The sequence below is a fragment of the Euleptes europaea genome, chromosome 12 (assembly GCF_029931775.1).
Source record: "Euleptes europaea isolate rEulEur1 chromosome 12, rEulEur1.hap1, whole genome shotgun sequence".
NCBI lineage: Eukaryota > Metazoa > Chordata > Lepidosauria > Squamata > Sphaerodactylidae > Euleptes > Euleptes europaea.
This window is the reverse complement of record NC_079323.1, coordinates 43,348,013-43,367,806: the sequence shown is the minus strand read 5'-3', so window position 1 is coordinate 43,367,806 and position 19,794 is coordinate 43,348,013. Positions and strand designations below refer to the sequence as shown.

The 19,794-nt window shown below is 44.5% G+C and overlaps 1 protein-coding gene across 2 annotated transcripts; it reads right to left on the bottom strand.

Moving 5' to 3' along the window:
- Positions 1 to 1,585: 1,585 nt before the first annotated feature.
- On the bottom strand, positions 1,586 to 18,893 carry BCL9 (BCL9 transcription coactivator). 2 transcript variants are annotated; one of them, XM_056858917.1, is made up of 7 exons: positions 18,704 to 18,893; positions 16,773 to 17,089; positions 13,922 to 14,111; positions 13,243 to 13,339; positions 10,802 to 13,034; positions 5,283 to 5,543; positions 1,586 to 3,760 (listed from the first exon to the last, which is right to left on the bottom strand). In XM_056858917.1, exons 1-7 carry the CDS (start codon positions 18,754 to 18,756, stop codon positions 2,652 to 2,654), a joined length of 4,260 nt encoding a protein of 1,419 aa, XP_056714895.1. In that variant the 5' UTR covers positions 18,757 to 18,893; the 3' UTR covers positions 1,586 to 2,651. The 2 variants fall into 2 exon arrangements, with proteins under 2 accessions (XP_056714895.1, XP_056714896.1); XM_056858918.1 differs by lacking the exons at positions 13,922 to 14,111; positions 18,704 to 18,893 and having other exon boundaries at positions 16,773 to 16,901.
- Between the last annotated feature and the right edge of the window lie 901 nt (positions 18,894 to 19,794).

Sequence of the window (19,794 nt, the reverse complement as noted above, 5' to 3'; positions counted from 1 at the left end):
GTATTATTTCACTCTACAAAAATTGCGTACACTCGGAGAACAAGAATAATATATACACTTTAAAAAGGAAAGGAAAACTACCATCCACTTTTGCAAGCGCTCAACCCCAGGGTTTTTTGCTCACTGTGTGGTCAAATCTAACGACTGACTGTACTGTGGCTCGCACCAGCTTACTCACGCAGAACCACTTCGAGGGAAAAGGACAAAACACTTAACGCTGAATTTTCCAGAACTGCCTTGGAAGTTAATGAAGAAAGGAAAATTCAGCACAAAAAGTGTCCCTCGTAACATTAACACTAGCCACATAGACCATTAGTCATATACCTTTGTTTGGTTCCAAACCCCTTCAGTCATGTTTTTAGAAACTCTAGCTAGGACGTATAATTATATTTTAAATATGTTTAGCCGCACGAAAGAAAAATAGCTTAACTAAGTAGCATCACTGTTTCTTGACACAGGCTAGAGCTGAGTTTTAAGCGATAAAACAAGAAAAACACTCATACACGGAGCCATTTTTGACTGGCATTGGAATGTAGTACAATTAGCTAAAAGGCAACAAAAATATAGGAAACGGCTGATTGATGTCCAGAAAGATGTTTTTTCCTTGCATCCAATTATAGTACTTGGTAGCAATCGTGGTTGTTGCTGGGAAATGGGCAATATGACCTTAATATGACCAACCTAAAGCTGTTAAGTCTGACAAATGAGTACTCAGTGGGGATTCCAAATGGCTGCTCCCTGCAGTGACAGCAGCAGTTGTCAATTTGGGACCTGCTGATCTGGGCCAATCCAAATGAAAGTCAAGTATCTGTGCAAATGGCAATGGTGCTGTTGCCTCTAAACACAACCCTATGCCCTGCACTAGTTTGTGCAGTATTACCCCCCACCCAGCCCACTTGTAGTGCAACCATTAAGTCCAGACAGCAGTCAGGAACTACCTCTTCGTTTCAAGGCTATGCTCAGGTGAGAATTGTTTGGACATACCACAGAAATTTTCAGGCAATGTACTGATGTTCAGTTATTTAAAAAGAATTGAAAATGGAGGCCAAAGCCTCCAGGACGTCACCATAGGTTGAACTGTGATAACTGTTCCCCAGGCAATAGCTACAGGCTTCTCAGCACAATGTGGTACAGCAGGACTTGGTGCAGACAGGGATCTCAGTTTGCTAACATTTCCTCCTCCTGTGAAGATCATTACCATTGTTGGTTACTGAGCACAAGATGTTTTTCCCCAAAACCCTTCATTATGACAGTTACTAAGCTTGCAGCATGTAAATGCTACACACACTTCCTGGTCAGACTTCTCCAAAGGCATCTATCAGTGGCGACGAACTGCAGGAGCACAAGATTGTACAAACTACTCACTTTTCAGTGGGGCTGTTCTGGCACAAACGGAGTACAGAGATACCCAAGCCAGGCTTGAACATGCACCAGGAGTTACCACCCATTGCTAACCTTTCACTCAAAGGTTTCACTGATGCCCAGCTATTTTTTAAATCTGCTGCCCCCCAAAAAAGTGTTTGGAAATAACCCAAATACAGGCAACACTGGATCGTAGTAACAGAGAAAGGAACTGGTTCTATATATTTTTTGTAAGAAACAATATATTTTATTTTTCTGACACCACAGCCCTGGCAAGTGGTTTTGTACCAAATTTAATGGAGGTTACACAGAGAACGTTTTACGCTGGGGAACGAAAAAATAGCCACAAAAAAAGTCAGGGTAACTTTTAGTGTCTGTTCCACTCCCACATTAATAAAGTCACTGGGGGGGGGGGAATTCTTAGAAAAGGAGAATAAGAAACAGTAAGACTACTGTAGAATGTAACAGTGTCCAAGTCCAGCCTCTTCCTGAAAGTGGCAACACTCCCAGCATGAGAAGTGGCTCTCCTAGATTTACTCCCCAAAATAATACAATGTATTGCAGCTGCCAGAGGAGGAGACAGTAACAGTTGGGGAGGACTGAGATTTTTTTTTTTTTTTAAGAGTGGGAGGGAGAGACAAAAGGTGCTGGACAGCACTCCATAATTTTGAAAAATATGTCCTTAACTTATTTCTTTTAAAAGTTTCCCCCTCATTGAACTTAAGTTCCTTTTGTGCTTTTCATTAATACTCTGCTCTGAGGTCGTAGTTTGGTTTTTTTTTCTATACATTGGAGTTGAAGGAAAATAGTCCAAAGTTCTGAAGATGGATTTTCCATCTAAAAGTAAACAGCCTCTCACCCCAAAGACTAAAGTCTCTGCTAAAATCCCTTTTACAATATAGTACAGTACACAAAAATAACCCCCCCCAAAATAACCAAGAGTCCTGGGAGAAGCCAGTCCAAAGGACGTAAACATACAGAGAATGGTGCAACTTGTGACAAATGGCAAATTCTCAAAATACAGCTACAGATTCTCAAAGCAGGTGCCATCACAGGATACCCAAGTACACAAAAATAATTTTTAAAAAATAAATCTTAAAAAAACAACCTGTTAAAATGAATTCATTTGTTTTCAGGTAATTCCATACATTCGAGATTTCCCAAAGCATCCTCTGGTCTGTTTTCACCTATTGCATGGCAAACTGTGCTCCTGGAGCTCTCGGGGCAGCCCCCAGGACCTGGAATCTCATCTCAATAAGGATCAGAACCATCCAGTCTTATGTAGCAGCTTAAAACATCATATTCCCTGGGTTTCCAGGGCCTTGGCTAAATCCTCCCATTCCCACGTCAGCGGCCATACTCCGGGGTCTCATCTGTGGAGGAATCATGATGTTCTGTTGGGGGCCTATCATGCCCTGCATTGACATCATCATACCAGGTGAGCCCACAGGTCCTGGGTGGCTGTACAGCCCAGCAGGAGCTCGGTCCTTGCCTGGAATCATACCCACTGGATTGCTCATTAGAGTGGGCTGGCCAGGCATTGCTGTTTGTGCTGGTGACATCATTCGATGGTGAGGTCCCATCATGCCTTGTTGCAGAAAGGCAGGCGGTCTCATTGGATTATGGCCCGGCATGGATGATGCTGTTCCCAGAGGAATGTCAGGGGTTCCCACCGGTCCTGGTCCTCCCATGCCAGGTAATGCCAGCCCCATTCTTGGATTCTGGTCTCCCATCATTCCCTGCATGTGAGAAAATCCAGGACCAACACCCTGTGGCTGCTTACGGCCTGGCACTTCCCCACGAGGGAAATACTGTAGTGTCTGGCTAGGCTTCTCTGATGGAATAATCCTGGACAGGTCAAATTCTGGTATTCCAGTGGCTCCAGGGCGAATTACTTCCTGCAGCTCAGGATCAGTAAAAACTGAAGGCATGTTGTTTCCTAGAACAGTGAACGAGTCCGGTCCCCCAGGACCTCCAGACTTGCAAAGTACTGGATCCGTTGAACTTTGAGGCATATTGGTGGGACGCCCCAAAGGTCCTTCACCATGGAAGGTCATTCCAGCTGGAAAGTTGCCTTGCCCTCCACTAGGTCCATTATGGGGAAATGGTACTTGCTGTGGAGGGGACTGTACTGGAGGAAACCCCTGCGGAAAGCCCAAGCGTCCTTGAGGTACCATTGGAGAATCTTGGGAGCCATGGCCCATCATTGAATTGTGTGACATCAGGCCAGGTCCCACAGGGACACCGTGAGGAGGTATGCTGGGTCCCATAGCATTTGGAGAGGGCATCTGGTTACTATGAGAGAGAGGTTGAGTCATTCCCATTGGGCTAAGTGTTGGCATTGAGCCCGCTTGGTTGGGACCAGAAAGACGAGGATTCTGGGAGTTAATGCCCATTCCTGGAAAGAACAGAAAGAATCAAGATTAGAAAAACAAAAGCCAGTGAAAATACAAAAGCTTTATATAATGCAACATAACCACTCTTTTTTTCAGAAATTGCAGCTCTCCAACATTTGCTTCATTACTACAACTCACTAGAAATCCTGCATAACACACCATATCAGAATATTGCTATGCTTGACTTTTCTCTCATGCTAAGTATGTCACAGATGCCACATTGTGTGTGTTGTAGAGAATGGCATTTTATGCTGCTGAATATGCCACAAAAACACTGTTCCAGTGATAATTTTTCTCCCAAGGAATCCCTTGTTATATCGTAGGGGATTCCAAATCATATTCTGCAATGCATGCTGTTCACAGAGAATAGGGATACACCCATATCTGTTGCTACGTACTATAGGGTAAGATCAGTAATGGCAGGCAAGCCATTTTTCAGGGGACATGACTTGTCCTAGCAACTTCCTATTACAGAGGCTGAATACAACAAAGTAGAAACACCACGCTATCCCAATCCTACTCCAAAATGAGAAAGGATGCTTATTTCTCATTCCTTTTGCATAAAACTGAGAAAGATTTGCGGGCAAAGCCTACAGTGTCCATGAATGAAGACGCCAAAACAAAAGCACAGTTTGTCATTCAATTTCCTGTCAAGGGACCAGCTCCTGGCCCCAGGGCAGCTAAAAAGGTCTCTCACTTTTCCCAACTCCTGTTTGAAAAGGGAGGTTGCCTACATAAAACAAAAGAGAACAGAGTTCCAATGATATAACTGTCCCAGGGCCTCATAAGAGCACGCACACTTGCTCTTTCAAACTTATCCTAGCAATTTTTTGCTTTAGAAGAAAGATGCCCAATGGCATTCAAGTGGGCCTGTTTAAAGCTCAACTATTTAAGCTTCCTTTAAACCAACCAGGAAAAATCAAACAAAGAAAACGAGAACTGCTGGGCCATTTCTACTTCCCTTAATAGAACCAGCTCCTGGAATAGTCGTAGACAAAGGACTATCACCACCAGTCCCACAGCTGATAACATATTATATCAACAATAGACAGAGCCACGTATTGGGAACTAGCTCATTTGCCTACAATGAACTGTCGAGAAAACATGACCACGCAGAGACCAAAGAGACACACTCTGGCCTCCTTACTTGTAAACACTGTTGGTTGGAAAGGTAAGCCAACATGTAGAAAAAGAGAGAGAAGGATATTAACTAGTCTTCAGAAGTGTCTCCTGTTAAATCCTCAATTCATTACAATTTACACTTTTCAAAAACCCAACTTAGTACACTGCTAACTGAAGCTTGGACAAATATTTGGAGAATTTGCTCTTGAACCTTGACTCCAAGCAGATCTATTTTAGTGAACCAGAGTTCACAGAGCTGGATAAGTTATTCACAAAAGGAATTAAGTTTAATGCAAGGAATCAAGAATTTTATCCATTTCTCCCCCTATCATATCTGCTGTCAGCGGCTACTGATGAGAACTACGTGTTAAGGTCCCATCCCCACTGGCACTTGTTTTTTACCAGAAAGATTGTTCATTGGTGGCAGGTTTGGGGAACGTGCTGGAGGAGAGTCATCATCTGATGAGGCTACAGTCTTGATAGCATCGTGGTACAGCGGTGTAGAGCTGGGCATAGCAAACTTGGACATCCGAGACATCATGATGGAGAGAGGATTCTGAGACAGGGTAGGTTCTGGAGGCATTGTGTACGGACTGCTAGAAGGAAGATTTCCAGGAAGCGTCACTGGAGCTGCCTGGCTAACCGTTGAAGGGGGTGCACCACCTAAAAGAAATATGTTCAAGTTAGTTAATGATTAAAGTCTAGATTTCACCTAGAATGCGCTAGGAGCATCACTAAGGGCATATGCACATAGCAACTTTCTGAACTCCAGACTAGATGCTATTGGTTTCTATTTGAGGTGGTTTTATACAAATTCATATTATTGGTCTACCCCAGTACTGATTGCAGGGAGCTCTCCAAGGTCTTCCCCAGCATTGCTACCCACACTCCTTGTATGTAGAAGGTGCCTGCTGCAGTGCATGATTGCACCAGGGACCTTCAGCATACACAGCTTGTAATCTACCAATGAGCTGTAGCTGTCCTATATGAACTATACTTGTGTCAAAGGGCTAACTTTCAACTAAGCAGCTGCTTTCTCATTATGGAGTTTCACACATGAAACCTTGATACAGGATTTTTCATCTGCATACACACATGGAATAGCCCCCTTCTGACCATGATCTACTTAAAGGCTGTCTACATCAGGCCATGTGGCCCACCTCTGGGGCCAATGAAGATTCCAAGGCACTATCCAATTTAGATAAAATATATTATTCTGCCTCTGCAGATGGCAGTTTACTATGATGAAGTAGCCACAGGTTGCTCAAATAACTTTCTACCCAATATAGGTATCCAAGGCAGTCTATCTAGAGCAGTGATGGCGAACCTTTTAGAGACCGAGTGCCCAAACTGCAACCCAAAACCCACTTATTTATCGCAAAGTGCCAACACAGCTAGAGTCCACATGGGGTTGCCAGGTCCCTCTTTGCCACCTGCGGGAGGTTTTTGGAGCGGAGCCTGAGGATGGTGGGGTTTGGGGAGGGACTTCAATGCCGTAGAGTCCAATTGCCAAAGTGGCCATTTTCTCCAGGTGAACTGAAATAGCAGATCTCCTGCTATTACCTGGAGGTTGGCAACCCTGCATGGGTGGCCGAGCGGGGGAAGGAAAGCAGCTGGACCATAGCCCCCACCCATTCAGTCTGGTTCTTTTTCTAACTGTTCTTACGAATTAAAAAAGACTGTTATGTGGGGGGGCTGATGGTGGGGACAGCCCTCTGCACATGCTCAGAGGCACCTTCGGTTGCATGAACGAGCAGAGTGGAAATCCGAGCTAAGCAAAGGGCTTGGCTCCAGCACAAACGCCAGGTGGGCCCCCGTTCAGCCCTCACCGCCAACCCCCTGTGCTGCAGTCACCAACCAGCCCACCACAGACGGCTACCCAGGCATCCCACTCCTGGTCCAGCCCACTCCTGGCTCCGCCTCTTCCAGTTCTCGGCAGAAAGCTCGTTGTTGTCTTCACTTCCGGAGCGTGCAGCCGGCGACTGTGGAGAGGGCACTGGAAAGGAGTCCGGTGCTTCCCGGAGGAGCCGGGAAGGCACCGCTGGTCCCCAGCCTCCTCAGCCGGGGGAACGAACTTAGGCAAACTCTGTGCTGGGGCAACGGCGTGCGTGCCCACAGAGAGGGCTCTGAGTGCCACCTTTGGCACCCATACCATAGGTTCGCCACCACTGATCTAGAGGATTCAGTCATGATCCCCATACAAATGCATCACTCCATTCGTTCTGTACTGGGCTGAAGAGCCAAATGTCCAGGAGCAAAGCAACACAATGAACATGAAGACTATTCTCGTTTCCTTTTTAAAAAATGCCCTCCACAAGACCCCTTCAAGCTGTGGATCTGAAATGAATACAGATGTCAGAGCATGTATGTTCCGGATCTGCTGAATATGAGCTCTGAAAATGGCAATTCACCACGATGAATTTCCTCTGGTGGCTAGTACAACAATACTGTAGTAACATGTTACATGTAGACATACTGTATAGATCAGGCTTATCCAAACTGCGGCCCAGGACGGCTATGAATGCGGCCCAATACAAAATCATAAACTTACTTAAAACATTATGAATCAGCTATTTTTAGTGTTAGTGTATTTTATGTGCGGCCCAAGACAATTCTTCTTCTTCCAATGTGGCCCAGGGAAGCCAAAAGATTGGACACCCCTGGTATAGATACTGTAGTTACTGAGTTTTAGCCCACATTGTTTAAAAGCAAAGATACAGCTAGAATCCTTCTGGATACTAGCCTTCTCTGATGGGCCCAGACACCAGGGTCCAACAAGAGCTACTATTCCTGATAAATTGCCATCTCAGTAATGAGGTAGTTAATTTTAATTTCTGGAAATTTTATGTCCAGCAAGTGCCACATGCATTTCTAGGCTAGTATGGTATAATTACAGGCATCTACTGTATACTGCCAGTCACCAACATTACAATCCTCATCAGTAGGGGTTCCACATCTATCTGCTCCAAGGTTTCTGCAAACTTTGGGGGGGGGGAGAGAGAGTAATCAGTAACACAATTCTAGCAAAGGATCCAGAGAGGAGAGAAAATGCACAAGAACCCAATTTTTATAAATTAAGAGAACAGCTTTGCTTCCAGTGAAGAAAAGTGTATTATGAATATCAGTTACCTCATTGGTAAATACCAGTGCAGACCCAGGACCATCACTGCCATGACATATGTTAAGGAATACTACATAGCAAAAAGAGGCTTACAAGTTGAACAACACATGTCATGCTAAGTTTTTAATGTGAAAGAGCCAACCAACTTGTCATATGCCATGTTCTCTACTAACACAAACACATGAAAAGTTTATTCAGCATCATGGCAGGTTTTAGATGTCAAGCAAAGCTGTTTTCCACCTGAAGCCCAGGTCTTGAAAATAAGATTTCATTGCAATTTTGTTAGAATGGAATTACAACCCTTTGAATTAGTGTGACAAAGGGGGAACTTGCATGACTGATAGTGTTAGATGTCAACTCTGAATCTAACTGTTATCACCCAGCATCAATTACTACTTGGGATAGAATTTCTCTAATGTGTCAAGTGGATGGCTCATATCATTCACAAAAAACAGCAAAACCAGGCCACCCCCAAAAGTAAGATTCTCTACATAATCAAGGGACTCCCCAGGAACTCAGAAAAACATGTAAATATATAAAAATGTAAAAATCCAAAACTTGGCTGGATGAGGTCTGAGCATGCTTCAGAAGGCATGACATGCAGCAAACAATCGATTCAGTGGAATAAAGAAAGCTCAGGTAGCCCATTCCTGGGGGGTGGGGTGGGGAATAGATACGCAGCAGCCAGGAGCAGCGCAGCAGTGCTGCCTCCTCAGGGGCTTCCTGGGTGCAAAAGCAATAAATACAAAAAATAAAACTAGAGAATCCTCAAAAATCCCTCATAGTGCTAACAGGGCTACGCCAGTTAAATAGCTGGCGTAGCAACAACACAGCACGAAGGGGTGTTCCCAGGCCAACAAGGGTTAGGAAGCTGCCTGAAGGCAGCTCAAACCCCAGCAATGCCTCCCAGGACACCGACGTGGGGAGTTACACCAGGACAACTCTGGTGAGAGGCAGCGCCGGCACCCACATGCCACCAGCAATCAGGGGGACCAGTGCAAGTCGCCCTACGTTGGCGCCTGTACCAGTTTGAATGACACAAGTAGCACAGACACCAGCATATGAGTAACACCGGTTCCTGTGCGGTTCCTGCCCCCCGCCCCCCTTCAGGATTGCATGGTAACACTGGAATATTTACAGAATCCAGGAGGGAGAGATTTACATGAGCTGTTTTGGGGGGGGATTTCTAAACTGTTTCTCTCCTCTCTGGCAATTCCTTGCAGACCCCCAGCTGGATTTATTCCAACTGTTTCCAGTGTAGGCTCAACTGTTGAACTTACTCTTGAAATTACACAATGATAACTCAAAATAAAATAAGGATATTGGGTACTTTGACAGACTTTTAAAGTTTTAACAGAAAAACACTGGTTAAGTTCCATCAGACAGCTTGGCTCAGAGGTGCAGGAATGTGTGCACTTTTCTGTGTTTCAAACACGCCACTGCACTGATAGCTTTGAAGCACTAGACGGCAGTGTAGCCAAACAGTTGACATGGCTGCCTTCCTAATTCTTGGAATAATGTGATTTCACAGACTGAAGAGCTCCCAAGGCTGGCTCCATCAAACAATTGCATGCAAACACTGCACACTGGGGGCTTGTTTTATTAGAACCTTGCAGGATTAAAACAGCCAGTTCCCTTTAAGCTATAAATCTAGAAGATTAAATAGGACTTGAAATTCTGCAGGGCATCTTAGACCCTGTGAATCAAGATAAGGGACTGCATTTTTGGGAATGGCAAAATCTATACAGAATCCAGCTGGCATCTGCAATCAAACCATCAAGAAGCATGCCAACCCCAAATCAATTTTTAGCTTCCTCCCAAAAGGAATTTGTGAAGCTAAGTAAGGGGGCAGAGAATTTACCAGAAACCATTTCCCACCTAAACTGTTTAATGGTAATATTCTTTCCCTGCCTCCTCCATCCGCCAAGTCTGCAGTCTTGTTCACTTTCACCAATTCAATTGGCAATTGTCCTTATTTTATAATTTTGCAACCTATACAGAAATTTCCACAGCACAAAAATGCTGAAAGAAATCAGCCCATGATGTGAACTCTTCCCCTGGTTAAAGAACCTAATATACTACTCAGCAGCTTTTGCTTAGGAATTAAAGAATGAAGGGCAAGAATACATCTGCCCCTCTTGGACAGTGTAAATACATCTTGAATGGAGTACTAATTATAATCTGTTTCAGACTATTTAGGATTTTTTACTGTAGAATGTAAATGGAATCTAGAATGTAAATCTAGGAAGGATAATCTGTTTGTACAACCATCTTTTTGTGGTTTAAGATAACCCATACCTCACTCAGTATGTTTGCCTCACTTTTTAACTAGTTTAACTCCTTTGCCCAGGGCCGGTGCCAGTCATTTTTATGCCCTAGGCAAGGCTAATTATTTGTGCCCCCCACCCAGTTAACTAATTTTCAAAAAGAGATGTCTTGTAGAAAAATAAAAGCACAAAACCTTTTATAAGACATTATAATTATGTTCCGTAGCACTGTCAGTTGCATTTTTTTCAAGAAACTAATCAGTTTAAACCTGTGCTGCTCAGGCCAGTTCTGCGCCCCTCTGAAGTCTGCGCCCTAGGCGACCACCCAGTTCGCCTAATGGTAGCACCGGCCCTGCCTGTGCCTAACACTGATATTTAGTGAGTGATGGTTTTTCATACAATTCCTCTATACCAGAAGCAATATGACTCCTAAACATCTGTACTTCAACGTTGTTACTCAAGGCACAAGAGCAGGGGACTTTCAAATAGTAGCAACCTATTGCCCAGAAATATACAGAGAAGGAAAAACTAACCTGACTCAACGTTCCCCATCATGGCTGGTGAAGACATGGCAAGAGATGCTTTGTGGTTAGGGGGGATTCCAGGACTCTGCAACGGAGGCTTTGGAGACGAAGTCCACCCTGGAGAAGGTGCAGGGAGGGATGGAGACTTGAGATGGACAGGAGAAGCGGCAGCAGACCCCATAACAGGGGGAGATTTGATTGAAGCTGCAGCTGCTGCAGCAGCTGGACCTGCAAGTATCCCTGCTAGTTGGGATGGAGTCTGAGGAGATTTGAGATTCCCAGAGGGTGAACCCAGCATTGGAGATTGGACCTGGCGCATCGTGGGAGATTTTAGTGGGTTTATGCCCGGTGAATGAACCTGGCTGGCTCCGGAGACGTCCAAGGGCTTGCGGCCAAGATTGCGTTGAACAGGAGGAGCTGTGTTGAGGCTGTTCGGGTTACTGGAAGGGTTCAGAGGTAGTGGTGGCATGTGGCTAAGCCGGTTGTTAGTCCTTTGGTCAGGCCCTATTTGCTCTCTGTGATTCCGAAGACCGACTCCTGGGCCCTGAGGCATGGGATGGAAAGGTCTTGGGCCCATTCCATACTCCTGCTGTGGATGGTCACCAAACGGCAAGGGTACCATTTTCTGCTGAGAGGGGAGCATTTCCGAGACACCTGCACGCATTTTCATCATCTCCTCTGGGCCCACTCCAGCTTCCCTCATCTTCTGAGGTATCATTGGTGGGTTAGAACTCATGTTAACATTCAGATTCACATCCCCCTTCATGCTACCAGGGCCCATCCCAAATTCCAAATCCCGACCTGCAGCCATCTGAGGTGGCATTCCTTTTGCGAAGTCTCCCCTGGAGGGGCTCATTGATCCTTCAACTGGCATACGTGGAAATATGGGGTTATTGCCAGGCTCCATGTGTCTCTGAGGGGGAATCATCCGGTTCATTTCCATTCCAGGCCTGATCCCTTCTATGCTCATGCCAGGGGGAAGTCCTAGCTGTTTTTCAGCTAACTGCTGTTGGAACATATCCTCAGGCAAGCCCTGAGGATTTGGAAACCGCTCCCCTCGACCAGGACCACTGAACACCCCCTGACCAGGAGGGAAGTTTCGGCCATCTGGAATTTTTGGCACATCTTCTGGCCAAGGAACACCTGAAAGCCCAGGTCTAGTTGTGGCATTTGGGACGTTGGGACCCTCTATGTCAGGATTTATCATTCCAGGAAATCCAGGCAGACGCATCTGACTGCCAGGCACATTGGGATGGGGGGCCATGCCCCTTGGGGGCAATGAATGAGACATAGTCATGCCATCAGAAAAGGCTTCTGGGCCACCAGGTCCCCAGCCCTCACCTGGGGTTATCTGGTATGGTGGTGGGGGACCTCTGACCAACCCTCGTGGCCCATGCTGGTGAACCATCATATCCTGCAAGGAACATTGCTGTACAACCTGTTCTTGCTTCCTCCTCTTTTCCTCATAGAACTCCTGTTGAAGCTTCAGCCAGGCCACCTGTTCAGGAGTCATGTGGTCCAAATGGTCTGGTCCTATAGGGCCAGGCTGAGAGTTCATGGATGGTGGCCCAACTTCATCTGGTGAGAAGGGCATGTCTCTGTGCCCTTGGGGGCCAAAGGGAACCCCTCCTTCAGTCCTGGGCCCAGGCCCTTTACCTAAACTTTGGGACTGAGCCATCATTGCTTGTATTGGCCCTTCAGACTTCTTTTGGGGTCCATCCAGTACTCCTGAATTTGGCTGAGGCCCCCCAGGTTGTCCTCCAGTGAACTCTTTTTCATCCGGAAAAAGCATGCGCTGAATATCTCGTAGAGTCTGCAGTGAACGTTCTCTATGTTCCAGCTGCTCTTGGGACAGTCCATCTGGATTTTCCCCCATATTTTGTGGTTCCCCTCCAGATACCTGCTGGTTGGGACCTTTAGGGTCTGCAGTGGAACTATTACTCCCTTGAGATATCGGACTTACTGCTCGATTATTGGGGGTTGAAGTCTGCCCAAATCCTTCAGTTTGCAGAGGAGTGGAGTTTGCAGGACTTCCTGCAGACATTACTTTGTTTTCTAACCCAGGATTGTCCTGGTCAATAGGGCAAGGAGGGCCAGTAGATTTGGGTGCTGGTGTTGGAACCGGAATGGGTGGAGTCTGCTGCATTTTGGCATTCTGGGGTGGAGTCTGCTCTTGGGAAACAGGAAGCTGCGACTGAGCCTGGGGCTTTGTATCATTTCGGAGTGGTGGAATCTGAGTGTTCTGTGGGAGGAAAAATAAATTTCAATGGGCTCTAAACAGAAAAGAAAACAGGTGAAGAACACACAAGGAAAACCAAACTCCAACACAACTTCTGACAGTTCAATTTACCAAGCTGGAGAATGTATTTCGGGGGTGTTAAAATTCTCACCCAAACCAGAAGCAAACTCTCTCCCCCTCATTTTTCTTCACCTGTGAAGAGGTTACCTACCAATGGTAAAGTGTTTCGCTCTGCCTTGTTAGAGATGTTCTGAATGTGAAAAGATACAATGGTTTCAACTTGTCCCTTTAGTACAGCTTCTGCAGCCCTGAGAAGACAAAAAAAAGAAGCCTGGATGTCCTTCGGTAGTTAAGGCCACACTATCTAAGAGGGCGTGAAAAATACTTGGCTTACTTTTATAAATCCTAAGGAGCAATAAATTTTACTGCTTGTTCATCCTCCATGCATGCTGGATCACGTTAAAGAACACAGCCACACCAATCTTCATTCACAATTAGGTTTCAGTGGGTAATAAGAGCCCGTCAATGCCAGGCTGCAAATAGATTTTTACTGGCCTTCCCACCCACTAAACCTCAGACTTTTAAGTATTTCATTTTTTTTTTACAGATTTTTTAAAGCTTTCCTACATGCTTTCTATTTTAGTGAAGAAAACCACACACTGCTTCATGTGATGTGGGCAAACAATTATGTCACCATACGTAATTGAAATGGCAGCTAATTATGATTATTGCATTGTGTACTAATAGCAAAAAAAGACCCCTTTGCAATGCATCATAGCAAAGAGATAACCACAGAAAAAAGTTATCTTTTACAAAGATGCCCAGCCTCATATCTTGGGCTAAACCTGAAACTGTAGCTGTGTTCAAGGGTAACGCCAAGTTTCACTTACTTATTGGCCATCTCAGTTGAAAAGACATAAACCACTTTGGATGGCGTCTTCTGCGTGCTACTTGGCTCTGACGTGGCAGCCTGACCATGGGAAGGTGTGGAAGATCGTGGGGCTGAGGCATTTGAAGGAGCAGTGGAGTGTGCTGAATGCTGGGAATCCTGTGATTTTGCATGATCAGTAGAGCCGAGGTCTGGAAGGAAACATTTCAATCCTGAAGCACAGAAGCTATTCCCATTTCTCTGAAAGCTTACTTTACACACAGCAAATCCAGAGAAGTCTATTTTGTCAGTCTATATGAGTCAATTCTTTAAATAGGTGTCCCTCTTTATGCCATCAGCTATGTCAAGTTGTTTTTCACCAGGTGTACCACACACTTTATAGGCTGTATTTTAGAGTACTTTGAGGCTTCTGCACTATCTTTAGGAATAGAATTCTCACACAGTATAGTGCAGCAGGATGACATGTAACTTTCACTCCACAAGATTCCTGCAGATTGATTAAGCAGGCCCTAGTGCACTGAGCAAATTCTTGCCACAGACAAAGCTATGGCATCTTTTACTTTGTTTAGCCAGATTAGAGCTGTTTTTAAACCACGTATTTTAAAGGGAACCCATTCATACCAATATGAAGGTGCCCTGCCACAATTACTACCATCTTGACTATTCAATACAAACAGCATGCCTCTGTAGCTTTAAACCATGCTCCTTAGCTACCTTCCTAAAAGAAACATACTAGAGGTAAACCTGGGGGATTTTTCAAGAGCACCAAAATATTTATTTAAGCATCAGTAGACTAGAACATTTCAGTTATATGGATTCTCTTGCCACTTTGAGCATAATGTTTGCATATTTAAATAGATATTAACTTACACCATAAATCTGAAGAACAAGGGATAAGGGATAAGGCCAAATAAGATTATTTCTGGAGCCTTTGAGAAAGAAAACAATACCATGAAGCAACACAGCACCTAATTTGAGGTTTCCATGCTATCCTTTGAGAGAACAAACCAGCAAAATATCCAGGCATGCAAATTGTTTTGCAAAAGTTAGGTGCTAGATAAAATGAGAAACTTGTTTCCTAACTGTTGCAGCAAGCATCCTGATTTGTTTTTTTTTTTTAGGTGCCAGAGACTAAGTGCCTCGAATTTGTACTCCTGCTAACACCAGATAGGAATGAAGCACAGAAAAATGTATTTAATTAAACCATAGGAGTTGCTACTGTTAAAAATCTGGCTACAAAAGGGAATTGTCTGGCTCAGCCAATAATGGAACACTGGAGTACAGGTACGCCAGTTCTGTCTCATTCAAGCAGGTGTGAGTGGGAAGAAAGGGGGATTATTCCCACACACAATTCCATTATTGGCATGTTTCTGTGGCTGTTTGCCCCCACATGGGTAATGACTGCAACGGCTTGGCTAAAAACATGTTGCCATGACCATTCAAATCATGGCAGCCACATAACACCCAAACTGAGTTTCCACGTAAGTGTTGCTGAGCCACAAGCTCAACAGCAGCTGGCCTAAGATACTAGGAACACTTTGTCCAATATTCTAAACGTTATAGGACCTTGAAGACCAACATTAGACCTGTGTTCCAAAAGTCTCCAGGATGCCACACTGTTGCAACAGATAGGCCTTCCCCACCTCAATTAAGGCTACATTCCAAGTATGTGGCAATGTAGCTACCTTTTTACTAGCGGCAAATATCCTCTCCCAATTTCTAGCTAATGCCAATTTCACTGAGCCAGTAGGTACAAGCACTATCCTTCAGTACAAGAATTACACCAATGGAAACAAATGGAAATGGGGTGGAGGAGGAGAGCTTTTGTTACCACACCCAACATGTCTTCATTGAGACAGAAAGCAAAACATAAAGCCATTTGTTCCCAATCCATTAAACAGAAGTCATCTGACCTTGTATGTTGCCAGGGATGGGATAAAATCCCAATAGCAGGGCTTTTGCTCCCAAAGCTTTTCCTTTCTCATGATTTTCTTCCAGGAGGAACTCATTTTACTTTACGGTTTTTAACCCGTTCCATTTCACAGGCTCAGGCAGCAAAGCTGCATTAGCCCAATAAGGCATATTAATTGGAATGCATTGTACACAAGCATTAAAATCTAATCCTGGACTTGAAACGCTCACCTAAACAAGTTTGACACTTGCAATTGCTTTTCACAAGATATTCTGTATTCCACGATAGATGCCAGAGGACAAAATACATGCACACCACATCAATTATTAATGACATCCCAGGATTTCAAGTGTGGCTTTAAACCTATGTCACCAGCAACCCATTCTTTTCCCAGGTGTGAAAAGCAGCCCATGGCAGGGATTTCTGCCAGCAGGGCAGGCCTTCCTTACCTCCACCCTCCTGCAGGCTGTCCAAATTGCTCCCTGAAATGCTGCCCCAGAAAAGCATGAGGGGTGTAGTCTGCAGCAGGAAAAAAAATTAGCAAAACCTGTCCCCCATCCCCCATCTTATGTTCATGGAAATTTTCCATAGGATCCAGCCACATAGGTCCAAGGGGGGAAACGGCTGCTGCTGCAGACAGTTATTGAGAATGTCCATAGCATGAGTTGGGTCCCATGGGCACGTGTCCTTCCCCCCACCCCCATCAAACATCTAAAATTAAAAGCTCAGAAAAGCAACCATTCTTATAAGCGGTTGCTAACTCCTTTAATTGCATTATGTTGTAAAAAGCTTTCTTTATAACTAAATGCAGAATTTACTGCCCCTTTTCATGGGCTCAGAGCAAGTCAAAATGTTACAGAGGAGACAAACGGATCTCCTATGAAGTCTCAATCAAACTCAGCACCCCTCAATATTGCTGCCCCTTCGTGCAGATGCATACCTTTGATTTCCGCTTCATCACTGGGAGTCCCAGCATCCCTCTGTTCAAAAGAGTCTGCTGAAATGCTCCTCTCTCTCTTTCCTTTCCCCTTTGAACCATTGCCAGCCCCGTTCTTCAACCCCATGCTTCCGCCTTGTCCCGGGAGCACTTTCGGGGTGTGGCCCCCACTCTTGGGGTCACAGGGAGAGGGCTGGGATTGGCCTGTCGAGCCCCCCTGTTTACCCTGGTTGGAGAACTTAGAGTCCAGCTGGGGGTTGCCAGATGGGGACATCACTGTAGGGGGACGTACCATCACCTCCTGCTTTGATTTGGGACTACTGAAAAGGAGAAACAGAACATAAGAATGCCAATCCACTCAGCAGCTGCCACCTCCCTCAGCCTCTCTATATACATTGTGGCAGGCACCGACAAGTCATCTGCATGCTTAGCATCATCCAACTGCTATTTCAAAAATGTCTTGAAATAGGTACTCCCCTGTTTGAGGTATCACTATTTGAGGAGAAAGCAAGGCAGCAGCCACCCATATGCCAGGAACTAGGCAGTCACATGGGGATCTACCTCTGCAGCTTCTGTCAATAAAGACAATGGTTTCTATGTACAAAGACTTGCCTCACACTAAGGCCAGCGCAAAGTAAATAATCAAGATGCCATAAAGTCACTATGCCACCCATTTGGATTCAAGACACAGTTCAACTATCGGAGAATTCAAGCTAATCTAGAGAGCTCCACTTGATGACTACAACTTAATTTACGTGCATATGATTTTCTATCCCAAGTTTACTATTGAAAGGCAAGAGTAGTAGATAAAAACAATCCAATTCAATTGCTTTTAAATGGAAGCTAGAGATAGGGTTTACATATTTGCTACCAGAAAAAGAGCAGTCATAAAACAGATTTAACTGAGCTTCCTACTCATACAGTGATTGCAGAGGTGGTGAGAATACAATTTAGAGCTGATCTATGTGCTATGGTAAGCAGCTAGTATGTGCCCTAAGCACCACACATAGGATCCAAGATCAGCTTCCATGAGTGAAGGGAAAGAGTTAAATTTAATATTGTTAATGCTAATTGGTTTGTTAAGGTTATATCCTATTTATTTAATATTGCTTGAGGTAAGCCTTCCTACATACTTCTCAGAGTAAAAGGAATGGGATATAAATCATCTAAATAAAAATCTGGGGAATCACACAAGTTTGCCCAAATATTGCAATTCCATGTGAGCAGACCTCTTAAATGTGTACATCAGTGATCATATGTAACATATAGATTTGCCCTCAGATAGGATTTGCTTAGTGCTAGCGACAAGGCAGAGGAGACTGAATTTAAGAAAGCCAAACAAACAGCCACTCAAAAACATGCACATAACATCTCAGTTATTTTAGCCAGACTGCCCCGATCACCCAATCAAAGGAAGCTGCATGTCAATTTACTGGAGTTGTAAAAACCACTTTGGGAGCAGCCCATTTCTCCCTGAAAACTAGAGCACTTCCTTCCTGTTACAATATTTATTTCTCCCATGAATGAAGTACCAGCTGTCAGGCAGGCTGATCAGATCTGTCACCTCTCCTTAAAAGTTCTCTGACAAATCAGAAGGCTGTATAAAATGCTCAATGGGTCAAAACACACACACGCACACATTAAGGGCTGTGCAGCATCAGTTTCCTCTTCTGAGAAAAGAGGCAGAGAAACTTTGGTCTAGAGAGTAAAAATTATGAACCTAAACAGGACACTAGGACAGACCATGCTTGGGTGGAATAACACACAGAAAAGGTCAGAATGTGAACAAGAGTTCTCCCAGCTCTCAGAGTTCGATAAAATTAGCAGATGCTCATATGACAGGGCCTCTAGCAGTTCAAGCACAGAAGGCAATCTGCCCTTCATACAGCTGCCCTTTTGTAACCTTTATGGAAGAATTAAGACTCACTACTTACTTCTGGGCATTTCCTGATGGGGAATTTCTCACTTTGGGGTTACTGGAATGCATTGACAGAAATCCTAAGCACACAGCCACACACACCAACTGGCTATTGTCAAGTTCCTCTAGGGTGCCTGCTATTGCTGCTGGCAGTTTTGAAGCACTTTCTGCCCCGTGCTTTCCTCAGTGCTGTCGATATGCTTGTCTTTTTCCTCTTTTCCTCTCTCCGTTGTTGCACTGGGCCTTTCCGTCTTGCAGCTCCAGCATTCTCCAAATGTGTGACTCCTGCTGCTGGGAGGAAGTCTCGCATCTCCAGGGCACACTGCACCAAACCAGCCAAAGAACAGTAGACTAGTAAAAAGAAATCTCCAGTTAACTAAATTAGATCAATCAGTACCTGGTGATTCTTCCAGCTTTTAACTGGAGGAGGAGGGTCAAAAGTGTTCAGATAAATAGAAGGTGCATGTACATAAACAATCGAAAGTAAATGTTTTTCAGACATCAGATCTTTAAACAACCAGGTGTACTTGATCTAGCAGATAAGGGAAACGTTTCTCTGTAGTCAAACCCAAATCATGTACAAACACACATCAGCAGAGGCTGTAAGTCTGAACCTTCCCAAAAAAATACTAGATACCAGTCACAGCAATAAAAATCTAGCTGTAGATTAGCAAAACTAAACCTAACGCTAGATTTTTAACACTGGCAACAAATACTTTGGTGCAGTGGATGGCAAAACTGATGAAATGAAAGACTGGGGGTAGGGCGGGTGGGGGGAGAGAGATACATTCCAAGTTCCAAATAATATTCAACCAGGATCACAGTACTTTGCTTCTCCAATTTGGCCAAAAGTTCCCAGCTTCTACTGAAAGTGTTATGCAGTCTTTGAGCTGCAGATCAAGTTTTCCCATCTACTACCAAGCATATTTAAAAACACATATACCATGGAAATTGAGACACCAGGCATCATGTCAGGTGTAGATTTTTTTAAAAAAGCTGTTTGATCACAGTTACTGAAGATCTAAAGTATTTTGTCCTTCAGGCAAAAGCATTCTGGAATAATTGTGTATCTTGTCTTTCATAGCAAAAGTAGATTTATTGCTAATG